This window comes from Callorhinchus milii, unplaced genomic scaffold (assembly GCF_018977255.1).
Source record: "Callorhinchus milii isolate IMCB2004 unplaced genomic scaffold, IMCB_Cmil_1.0 Scaffold2, whole genome shotgun sequence".
NCBI lineage: Eukaryota > Metazoa > Chordata > Chondrichthyes > Chimaeriformes > Callorhinchidae > Callorhinchus > Callorhinchus milii.
The window spans coordinates 54029545-54042205 of record NW_024704743.1 but is presented as its reverse complement, the minus strand read 5'-3'; the positions used below and the strand labels follow the sequence as shown (position 1 = coordinate 54042205).

General features: G+C 40.2%; 1 protein-coding gene across 1 annotated transcript in view; it reads left to right on the top strand.

The window, feature by feature from the left end:
• The window catches only part of LOC103185013 (dynein axonemal heavy chain 11), a 157308-nt gene that overhangs the window by 59013 nt on the left and 85634 nt on the right, over positions 1 to 12661 (top strand). Inside the window, 9 exon segments of the mRNA XM_042331896.1 lie at positions 3324 to 3456; positions 5403 to 5530; positions 5966 to 6114; positions 6905 to 7055; positions 8697 to 8828; positions 10096 to 10269; positions 10906 to 11110; positions 11872 to 12037; positions 12430 to 12532. Coding sequence (XP_042187830.1) covers positions 3324 to 3456; positions 5403 to 5530; positions 5966 to 6114; positions 6905 to 7055; positions 8697 to 8828; positions 10096 to 10269; positions 10906 to 11110; positions 11872 to 12037; positions 12430 to 12532 — 1341 coding nt within the window.

Genomic DNA, 12661 nt, shown 5'->3' with positions numbered 1-12661 from the left:
TTTACAGTTATTGACACTTAAGTTCCTTTTCAACCTGCCAAAGCTACTGCTAGTTGATAATATCCATTTGGCTGAGTTGGTAGCACTCTGGTCTCCAGGTCAAAACAACAACAACACAACAACAAGATTCCATTTATAAAGCGCCTTTCACGTCAGGAGGACGTCCCAAGGCGCTGCACAGTTGGGTCAGGACCCGAGCATTGGGGAAATGGTCAGGGTGAGGGGAGGGAAGGGAGGGAGCGAGGAGGGGGGAAATGGTCAGGGTGAGGGGAGGGAAGGGAGGGAGCGAGGAGGGGGAAGAGAGTCAAGAGGGGAGCTGAAGGCACGGTCAAAGAGAAAGGTTTTGAGACCGGCCATGAAGGAGGAGAGGGAGGAAGCGGCGAAGGCACTGGGGGATGGAGTTCCAGAGCCTGGGGGCTGAGAGGCTGAAGGCCCGACCACCGATGGTAGGGCGATTGGGGCAGGGGACGTGGAGCAGACCGGAGCCGGAGGAACGGAGGGTACGGGCAGGTAGGTAGGGGGATAGTAGGTCAGAGAGGTAGGAGGGAGCAAGGCCGTGGATGGCCTTATAGGTGAGGATGAGGATCTTGAAATCAACCCTCTGGAGGATGGGGAACCAGTGGAGGCGAGCGAGGGTGGGTGTGATGTGGTCCCGAAGCCTGGTGCGGGACAGTACACGAGCTGCAGAGTTCTGAATGACGGTTCACTGGTTCCATCCCAACATGAGGACTGATTTTTTTAATCAAGGCTGGCACTCAAATGCAAGCGCGAGGGAGCTCTGGGTTGTCAGGGGTTCTGTCTCCCTGTTGAGACGTTTCAGGTAGACAATAAATACTCTTGTAAATATCCCATGGCATTGATTCAAAGAAGAGCAGAGTTCTCCCAATACCCTGTCCAAAATTGCTCCTCTTCAAAGTTCACCAATATATCTTTAACCTCTTTTGGGAGTCAGCCGAGTGCCTGGCACATGCAGAAATCCATTACCTTGCTTAAGAGTATCCAAGCCAGACTGAGAGTTCCATGTGACCTTATATATTCACAACATTTTAAACTCTCGTGCTCTCTTTGTCTACCCTAAATTTCTTGTCTCGCTCCAAATATGTTTGAAATTAGATCATTTAAATAATACAAGGCAATTGATCAGTGGGTGGGCATTGATCCATTAAAATAGCCTTTCATGCAAAGCACTTAATTTATAATTCAAAATCATTACAGGACATTTTGTTCAGGTGACTGTGTGCTTTGTTACGTGCTAATGGCTATAGCTATTATTGCTATTTCTGCATGTATTGATCTTTAGTGAAAACGATTGATTTAGAAAAAAATGACCCAATTAAATGTAAATGATTTTTTTCCTTTATAGATCCAAGTACATTGTATGTCTGAAACTTCCTAGCCTCAAACACCCCTTAATGGAAGGAAAGAGTTTTTGTGAACATCTACTGAATAAATAGGACTCAATCCTGGAATATTAATTTGAAAACATTGATATTAATGAACTTGCGATTATTCTGTTTTTAATAATAAAGTGCCACACAATATTAGGTAAACTGAGTTCTGGATGTTACAAATATCTAGGAAGAGGAACTGTGAGTTGACAAAGATCAAAGCATTTCTTATTTAGCTGCAAAAATATTATTGGAATTAGTTGTGTCCAGGTTCAACTGACAATTGGACTGTCATTGTGGAGTCCTGTAGCTCAGTGGTTAGAGCACTCGCTTTGCAAGTGAGAGACCTGAGTTCAATTCCAGGCACAGGGCGAAACCTTGGGCAAGTTTCCTTACTCCACACGTCTAATAATAATCCCTCCAAAAACCCAAAAAACAATAATAAATTGGTCATTTTCAATCTACGACTGTTTGTGGGACATTGCTGTGCGCAATTGGCTGCCGCGTTCGCCCACAAATATACAGTCAATTCACTTTACAGTGTGTTCTGTGAAGCGCTTTGGGACGTCCTCCCGACGTGAAAAGCGCTATATCAAATGCAAGGATTATTATTATTATTGTCGGAGTTATCACCTTTTGGATGAGACATTAACTGAAGAGCCCTTCTACCTGAAGTTAAAGATCCTTTAACTCTATTCAAAGAGAAGGGATTTCTCCTGGTGATAGCCAACGATCCTCCATTCATCTCTTGGCTTTTTGCGGGACTTTGGTGTTACACAGACTTAGATAGAATGTACAGAAGCGAAACAGGCCATTTGGCCTAATTAGCCGCCACCCCTCCTAATCCCATCTCCCATACCCCTTCCTCCTCATGCATGTATCAAGTTTCCCCTTAAATATATGATATTGTTTGCTTCAACCACAGTTCTGCCAATGAGTTACACATTCTCTCTGCATGAAGAAGTTCCTCGAAAACTTTCTTTGCAAGGATATAGGGAAAGAGCTGGGGAGTGGGACTGATTGGGTAGCTCTTCCAAAGACCAGGCACAATGGGTTGAATGGCCTCCTTCTATGCTGTAATATTCTATAATTCTATGATTTTAGATCTGCTAGTGGGTATCTTTATGTATGCCCCTTTATTTTGGACTCACAGTGAGAAACAGCCTATTTATGTCCATCTAATCTATTTGTTTCATAACCTTCATAATATCCCAGCTCATCTCTAGAGGAAAACCTTCTAACTACATATATATATATATATATAAATTTATATATATAAATTTATATATATATATTTATATATAAATATATATATATATAAATTTATATATATATATATATAAATCACTGCTGTATTTTATCCCAAAACACAGCCAATCTCAATTGCCAGTAATTACTGTAAATAAGTAAATGTTACTTCCCGTGTAAGGTTGTGACACTGAATCATTGAGTGGTGGATTTTAGATTACATCATCGAGTCAGATATAGGGTAGAACATATATTACCTACTTAAATAGGTGATCAATGCATAGATTGATTAAACAGTGCTTACAATTGGAATCTATGTTAAAAACTTGGATTGTTTGGATGAAGTCTCTGTCAAATATGTGAAAAGTGACCCCGTCACCAGGAGCAGTCATCAGTGTCAGAAAAGTTACAGAATTTCTGTGTTTTTTAATGGATAGAATCAAAATTACAGCGCAGAAGGAGACCATTCAGCACATAAAGCCTAAAATGCTGCTCGCTCCTCACAGGAATTATTGACTCCAACTCCCTGCTCTCTTTCACTTCAATAGGCACTTGTGGCAAAGTATTCTATGTTCTAATAACCCACTGTATGAAATATTGATTACAAAGATGAGGGAACTTTCCCTTGTGTACTATGATTTGAATTGCTAAGACTTTTTTGCAATTTAATATTCTTTCAATATACAGATCTTAAAAACTTTGTACAGGACGTACACAAACATGAAACGGAAGCCAGTCTGGAATGATCTTAACCCAAAGGCAATCATTACAGATGAGATGTTTGGTTTTATACATCCTGCAACCCGAGAGTGGAAAGATGGCAAGTATTGTATTGCTCTGACCAGATGTGTTTCTGCTGACAAGACACTGTAATCAATACATTTGTTGGACCTTAGCAGAATATTACTAAGTTCATAAGAGGCCATGCCACAAGTAGCACTGTGCAGCAGTGTCATGGTATTCAAAAGGTTACTGCAATCCATGTCCAGTGCACTTCTGTGTCTGCACGTTAGAATTTTGTCTAAGTGGAATAGGTGGGAACAAGTTCTGGGGCCATTAAAGGTCTGTCGCCTAACAATGTGTTTCATATTTTTTTCAAAAGTCGCAGCAGTTGCAAATCCACATGCAAGCTTGTCTGTTCTGCCCAACAATATCTTTTTGCATAATTGTGAATTTTGGGATTTCCTCCTGACATGAAAGGCACTATATAAATGCAATTTGTTGTTTTTTCTACCTCCTGCACTAACACAAAATGTACAGTCAATTCACTTTACAGTATATTCTGTGAAGTGCTTTGAGACGTCTCGAAAACGTGATAAGGCACTAAATCAAATGCAATGATTAATGTTATAACACTTCTCGAAAACTACCAATTCAATAATGTCGATTCACGGGTGTCAAATTATGGACAGGGTTTTGTGTCAAATTACTTACTGCTTACAGGATTTTGCTGTGGATTTGAGCCTGTTAGAAGCTCACTTGCGATGGTCAGCATATTTAACTTAGGGCCCTTAGAATTGACAGACCAAGAATACTTCCATCAAGTCAGCCAGGACTCTATTGAAGCTCAAGTCCCAAAGGTGAAAGAACAGTGTTCTATGCTGCTGAACCATCTATATGGTATTTTTTTTAAAAAAGCACTAAAGCTGTTTCAGGGGCTAACGTACAAGGTGTAAATCAGTGGATTTTTAATTTTAAATCAAAACCAAAGAAATGGCAGCAGCTCACGCCTAAAAAGCAGCAGTAAGTAAAATACAAAAGCAAATTAAACTTGGGCTTACAATACATTTTGAACAAATCTTGAAAAGAGAAGGGAGTTTCTTGTGATGTCCTGGCCAACAATCCCCTAGATAAAAATCAGTCATTGATAATAATAATAATAATCCTTGCATTTGATATAGCGCTTTTCACGTCGGGAGGATGTCCCAAAGCGCTTCACAGAACACACTGTAAAGTGAATTGACTGTACATTTGTGGGCGAACGCAGCAGCCAATTGTGCACAGCAATGTCCCACAAACAGTCGTAGATTGAAAATAACCAATTTATTATTGTTTTTAGTTTTGGAGGATTATTATTTGGCGTGTGGAGTAAGGAAACTTGCCCAAGGTTTCGCCCTGCCTGGAATTGAACTCAGGTCTCTCGCTTGCAAAGCGAGTGCTCTAACCACTGAGCTACAGGACTCCGGAGGTTGTTTGAAGTATAATGCTGTGTATAAAATTGGCTGCTGGATTCACCTATTAACATAGAATCACTTCACTTTACAGTAAATGCTGTGATGTGCTTTAAGGCATTTCGATGATGTGATAAGGTGCTTTATTAAATGCAAGGATTACTATAATGTGAAATGCAGACCAATCCCATATTTACCACAATGTAAACCATCACCTGGCTTTGTTATCTCGTTCAGAGTCCAATACTGTAACTACACTTAGATTATTAGATTGTGAGTAAACCTGAAAATGTCTTGATATAATCCTTATATTTTGTAGAGTGCCTTTTGGTATGTAGAGGCTTGCCAAGTTAGCCAATGTTCTTACTCTATTTTCAAAAGGACAATAATGCACTGGATGTGGTGCAAAGGGGAGCAATGAGAATGATTCCAGCATTGATGATACTTACAGAAGTGAACTTGTTTTTGTTGGAAAAAAAGATGCAGTGATCGTTGGGAAGAAAATAAAATTACAGCTACAATTTCATCAGAGGTTGACACAGCTAAATATGTTGTGAGCCTTAATGTAATATTTGCTGTTTCCTGTTCCTTACAGGTCTCTTCTCATCAATCATGAGAGAGCAAGCCAACATAACCCACGATAGTCAAAAATGGATTGTGCTAGATGGTGATATAGATCCAATGTGGATTGAATCACTCAACACAGTTATGGATGACAACAAGGTAGGCAACTATTTATATTATGGGACAGAATGTATATTTAGAAAGCAGAAATGTTTTCAGAGTAACTCATATAAATTACTTGATTCCAACTAATTCACCAATATACATTTCCCCAAAGGTTATGGGATCTTCACTCTAGAATGTAATCTTAAAAAGTTAGCTGTGTAAAAGTCATCTGAAAGTTGCCACATTCCGTGTAAGGATGTAAATCTTTGTAACTTGTTAAATAGCTCAATATAGAACCAGTATCTATATCTCAAATTGATCTCTACGTTTCATTGGCTTTTTCCGCAGTCATGAATTCCGGGTCCTGATTAAAATACCCATCTTAATAAAAAATCTACAGTATGATATCTCCCATGATCAATGTTTTAGGTCTTTTTGTCTTTATATTTCACCGCATGTGGATATATTTTCTTATTACTGTTCACACAGGTCTTGACACTTGCCAGCAATGAACGTATTCCACTTAATCCGTCCATGCGTCTCTTGTTTGAAATAAGCCATTTGAGAACAGCTACACCAGCCACGGTTTCCAGAGCGGGCATTCTATATGTTAATCCTCAGGATTTGGGATGGAATCCGTGAGTCTTTGATTTTTACTGGTGTAGGTGTGACTAACCAGGAATGTGTTGCAACGAACATGAAGACATGAACATGTGCCTGCTCTGCTAACAGTACCAGACTACCTGTTAGCTATGCAGTAGATTTATGTAGTCCGCTTTCCTCTATATCTGGAACATTGCCTGCCACCTACACTACCTCACCCCCAAACCAGCCAAAACCCTTATCCAAGGCTTTTTAACTCTGTGAAGTGCTTTGAGACATCCTAAATATAAATTTATTGCTGTCATCACTTGACTTTATGTTTCTAATTACCTACTCGCTGGCTGCCCAGGCTCTAACTATCACAATCTACAGATCATCCAAAATGCTGCAGCCCGTTTTCACTTTGTAAACCCATCACCCCACCGTTACCTAGTTCCACTGGCTCACTATCCCCTCACGGATGAACTTTAAGATCCTTCTTGTTATCTTCAAATGTCTCCATGGTCTTGCACCGTCCTGCCTCTGTGACTGCACTTCCCTGACCACTTCCCGTTTCTGCCAACTCAGATCCGCTTCATGCCACCCATCCGGTCTGTCCCAGTATAAGCATCTTGCCTCCACCCTGTGTATTCTCACCTTGCCCCATCCCCTTCAGCTTTCAAAACCTATCTTATAAACCTTCCCTCCCGACTCAGGCTTTCACTGCATCTCTATAATATGCTTAGACATAGTCTTTCTACGCAAAAGGTGCTATATATCTGCAAATTGTTGCTGTGCCAAAATATTGCTGTTTGCCGCTATAAGCCTGTGACTTTAATTACATAGTTATGTGACCAGCTGGATTGATACAAGATGTTACCAGTCGGAGAAAGCCAACCTGACCATCCTCTTTGATAAGTATGTTCCTCCGTGTCTGGAGCAGCTACGATCTTCCTTAAAAACCATCACCCCCATTCCTGAGAACAGCATGGTACAGGTAAACAATGCAGCCACATGTTCAAAGTTGTCTATCTCTAGAAGTTGTACATGTTAGTAACAGTCACCCAAAGAATGTAAAAGCTGACTTGTGGTGATGAGACTTTTTAACCTAAACCATTAATTACCACCGTAACCTTCCAGCAGTTCAGCACTGTTTTTGCTGAAGGAAGGGAGAGGGGGAAAGAAGAGAGGGGGAAGGGGGATGTGAATAATCACTGAATATTCAACAATATCGAAAAAATATTTGCTGCTGAACTACCTTATCTAAGTACCTGCCAAATAGCGAACCACATGATATATGGATGAACCCCCCACCCCCACCCACCCCCATCATCTGTAGGAATGCAGAATGAACCGGGAACATAAAACTGAGCCTCTCCTCAACAGGCTCAGCTCTGAATACTGTGAGCTTGTTGTTCTTCACATTTAAAGTAAGAATGTTCAGTGATAGCTCCCTTAGGTTGACTCAGACATGAATGTCCTTGGGTTTCCTTGGGTTGGGTTAACACCAAATAACTTGACCTCTAATATAACAATCACCTCTCATGGTATTTTGTGCCTCCTAAATTCAACCTTCTGTAGGCCTTTCTCTTTCTGCTTGAAACTCTTGTTTCAGCTATTGTTGTAACTGTTCCTCCTCATCCAGCATAAACTTGTCACAGCTGCAGTTACCAGGAGTGCTTGGGCATATCTGTCCTACTTTCATCCTGCCTCAATAACATACCTTTGCACCAGTCTGATATTTTCCATTCCCAACATCTGTCATCCCATTAAGCACCCCACGATGCTACTGTACGTGAAGGACTCTAAATAAATTCAAGTTGTTGTTGTCCCTGTAGCTTCTTTGATTGAGATTGCTAATTTAGTTCTAAAAAGGGGTATATTTGTGCAGTGTGCACATGGCCACTGAGAGTGCGATTGAAACTCCTCATGTTAATTTTACATACAACCTTTGCAAACAGCACACAGATAAGATTTTCAGCTCATTATTCTGGGGTGGGTAACAACACTGAAAATACTTTTATTCCATTGGCAGGAAGTAACCTTCAAAGGTAATTTGGAAGCATTAGTTCAAAGCATTGCCTCTACAAAGCACAGCGCTGTTTTAAGAGGAATATCAACCTTTGGTTTTGCTGGGTAATTTGTCAATATCTATTGCTATGCACTTGCAAGCATGAAAATACTTTCAGAGACCTAGTTTAATAATAGTTGTGACACCTGCAGCTTTAGGTCTTGTCTGATCTATGTTGGAGATCCATCACATAGTATAATGATGATTTCATGGCACTATTGTCACAACTGTAAAATAATATTCTTCTTTGTGCACCTTCTTCCAACCACCACTGGAGTCTCCTGCTTTTGTAGGCATTGAAGATAGTTTTGCCAGGTGGGGAGTAACAACAACAACAAATTAAATTTGTATATCAGAAGTCCCTCACTGGATACCCTGGCTTCAGTGCACATCGGGGGCAGCCCCATCCTAAACAGAGCAGAAACATCTGCCATGACTTAGAGTGGCTCTGTTGCTTATGTATCAATAAATGAGATTTTGTTTTGAGATTGTCTCATGAATTATTTTCTAACACTCCAATGTTTTGTTAAGTTTAGTTGTTGATCTAATAATTTGTGCTGCTTTCAGACTCTCTGCTCCCTCCTGGACTGTCTGTTGACTCCAAAGAATGTGCCTCCTGATTCTCCACGTGAGGTTTATGAACTTTACTTTGTCTTTGCCTGCATCTGGGCCTTTGGTGGGGCAGTATATCAAGATCAGGTAATTCTTGTCCATGCTGCTGTGTGTTTATGCTACAAATGACAAATAAATGACTGAGTGGCAACTATTCAAAGCAAGGTACTATATACAAGAAGTAAGAAATAGGAAATGCATGCACTCTATACCAAGGGGGAAGTTGGAAGAGATCTAGGGTTTTAGTTGATTTTTTGCTCATCATGTAAAACAGTGTGATTTTACATACAACCTTTGTGAAAAGCACACAGACACGATTTACTCATTACCCTGGGGTGGGTTAAAAAATTGAAAAGCCGTCTATTCCATCGGCAGCAGGCAGTAACCTTCAAAGGTAATTTTGAAGCATTAGTTAAAAGTATTGCCTCTACAAGCAAAGCACTGTTTTCAGAGCAATGTCAACTTTTGGCTTTGCCAGATAATTTGTCAATATCTATTGCTATATTTGCAAACATGAAAATACTTTCATAACTTTGTTTAATAATAGTTATGACACCTGAAGTGTTGGGACTTCTCTGATCTATGCTATTGGAGATCCATCATACTGAATACTGTAGATTGGGGAAACACCCTTCTCCTTTCAAATAGTAGAATAGGATCTTTAACATCCACCTGAACACAGAGATGGGTTCAACATCTCATCCGAAGAGCGAGTTTTCCAACTCCCCCAGTACTGCATTGGAGGGTCAGTCTAGACTATGTCAATTCAAAGTTCTCACATGGGGCTTGGACCCACAACCTTCTGATTCAGAGGTGAGAGTGCTACCAACTGAGCCAAGCTACACCTAAAACATTTTCTGGTCAATGGTAAATCTGATTTTCAAATTCACATGAGATCTATTAAATGCTGCTTGAATCAATTAATGTTTGAAGAGCCACTTAAATAAAGAGAAACAACATCCTTATAATAACTACTTCACATCAGTCCCTAGTGCATTAGAAGGCAGTAGTAAGTAATCCAGACTTTCCTGCTGTTCAACTATCTCTGAGAAGACTCCCCTGCTAAAACCAGACCCATCTGTAGTATCCAAAGACAGACCCAGAGAAACAAATATGTAATTAATGGTACAAGTCAAAGCTCTTAAGCCTTTATGTTAAAGTGTATGTTCAACTGATTTTACCCTGTACACTCTACTGGTGGTAATAGAACTCATGAACAAACTTTTTAAGTTTCAACCTGATATTAGCATTCTGTATCAGAAAACTGAGTGAGAATAAGTGTTAACTTGCACTGTCCATTTACTCTCAAAGATTGGTTTCCAAAGTGATTAGAGTGTGAATTCTCCCTTTTAAGTTGGTAGATTACCGTATCGAATTCAGCCAGTGGTGGTGCAAAGAAATGAAAGCAGTGAAGTTTCCATCCCAGGGGACTGTCTTTGATTATTATCTTGACCCCGAAATGAGAAAATTTTGTCCCTGGTCTGAAAAAGTTCCAGTGTTCGAAATGGAACCAGACACTCCTCTTCAGGTAAGCAAACTTCTTATTTTTCTTTCCCACATGGTGGTTCAGATCTGGAACACTCTAAAAGTATTTAAGATAATAATTGTATTTGAACAAATTAATTGATTTGAGGACAAGATGGCATGAATTCAAGATTGTCATTAGGGGAAGAAAAGGAGATGTTTGGAAGAATTTCTCCCAGAGGATTGTCAGGGTATGGAACGATTTGCTTGGGGTGGCTGTTAGAACAAAGAGGATGTAAGCATTCACAAGAGAATTAGGCAAACATGCAGAGGAAGGGAATTTGAGGGAAAGAGCAGGGAATTGGGATTAGGATGGATGGCTTCTTGAAGGATCAAATAAAAAGGACAGGACAAAATAAGATGACTGCCCTACTACCAAATCGTACGATTATTTTGTTCCGGATGTTACATTGAACACGTCATCCATCTGTGTCCAGAGGTTTTGGAGCAGGTTCTTTCAGGATTTTGAGCCAAAGTGGAGTGTCCATGTCCCCTTTAAAACATTCAAACTGTGAACTATTTCACTGGGTGAATGAGGAGTGTGGGGGGAGTTATTTGGGTTCTATTACTATTCATTATTTTTTGCACAAAGTGCACTATTTGGAAAACTCTTAGTAAATCCACTTTTCTTCTATCATAGGCCGTCCTTGTTCACACTGCAGAGAGCACACGTCTGCAGCACTTCTTGGATTTGTTGCTGGAGAAGGGGAAACCTATTATGCTGGTGGGAAATGCAGGAGTTGGCAAAACTGTTTTAGTGGGAGACAGGCTCACAAATCTTTCGGAGGAATACATGGTCTCCAAAGTGCCTTTCAACTACTACACCTCTTCAGCAATGTTACAGAGTATGCTATCAGCATTTGGTCAATACCCTTAAGCTACTGTTCTTTTCCTCTCTGGGGCCAGATTTGTTATGTGACAAAGTGAAAACAGTGCCAAATTCCAATACTTAATTTTGAATTAGCACCGCTAACTCTCTCCAGCCCAGTTTTTAATACATGGTATGACCTGTGTTAATTACTGTAACAAATACAGCACTCGAATAGCTGATGCTCATCATGACATGTATACAGGTGGACCTTTCCTCAGTCATTTTGGCATGGTACATGCCAGCAGGGAGATGTTTTAAAAAATTGAGTGAGTTTTGTGTTGATCAGGGAGATAGGCAGTAATTCTGGGAAATGGAACTCTCCTTTTTTGGTTATCCAGTGGAGGCAGTAGCACTCCCAGATCAGGTATAGCAAGATAAGGTGCTGAGTGAAGCTCCCGCTACTTGGCATGACCTCAGAGGAGCATCACCTACTGATTCACTGTGATATTCTCCATCTCTGACACCAACCAGTCTGACATACCAATTGCCCTATTGAAACTGTTGCCCTCATCAGCTTATCAGAAAGCAATATAGAGAACTGTCGATTCCAGTGGAGGGGTTGTGTACAGTTTTTAGCATTGGTTCCTTCTGATTGGATGGAGATGAACTGCCCACAAAGGAAGGAAAATTGAAGATTAGTAGATCTTTCTAGTTGGCTTCTTCCGCAAAGGATCTATTTTTCAATTCTGATTAGAAGCACGCAAGTTACTGATTCCCATTTTTATTTTAAATCAGGAGTTCTCGAAAAATCGCTTGAGAAAAAAGCTGGTCGTAATTATGGACCTCCAGGAAATAAGAAGTTAATTTATTTTATTGATGATATGAACATGCCAGAAGTGGATACTTATGGAACAGTTCAACCTCACACTCTAATCCGCCAGCACATTGATTACAAGCACTGGTGAGTGTCATACAGCAAGTTTTTGGGCTGGTGCTTTGTACACTATTGCTGTGCGCAATTGGCTGTCGCATTTCCCATACAAAATATACAGTGAATTCATTTTACAGTGGATTCTATGAAGCGCTTTCAGACATTTCAACGACATGATAAGGTGCTATATCAAATGAAAATGCAAGGATTGTTACATTATGTGTGAGCAAAACTCCCTCTGGGCCACAATTGTCAAGTTTTAATTGAAACCAAACACGATAATAATCCCCTTTCCTTTGCAACAGTGAGTGATGCTTCAGCTAACAACTTGTCATTTCTGTGAATGTTATATCAAGGTAACTTTGTTTCCTGTTGATTGTGTGAACAATGCCTCTTATCAACTTTCTCCATTTGATATGCAGGTACGATCGGCAGAAGTTAACGCTGAAAGAAATTCACAACTGTCAGTATATTGCCTGTATGAATCCAACAGTGGGGAGCTTCACTATCAACCCTCGACTTCAGGTAACAGCTGAAATGGGAATGCTTAGAGTCAAAACTTATACAAACTGTAAATTTAAAAGTCTGTTTGAAATCGCCAGCAGTGAAGCTCCATTTGCATTGCAGCCCACGGCACTCCCTTCAGCTGAGGGG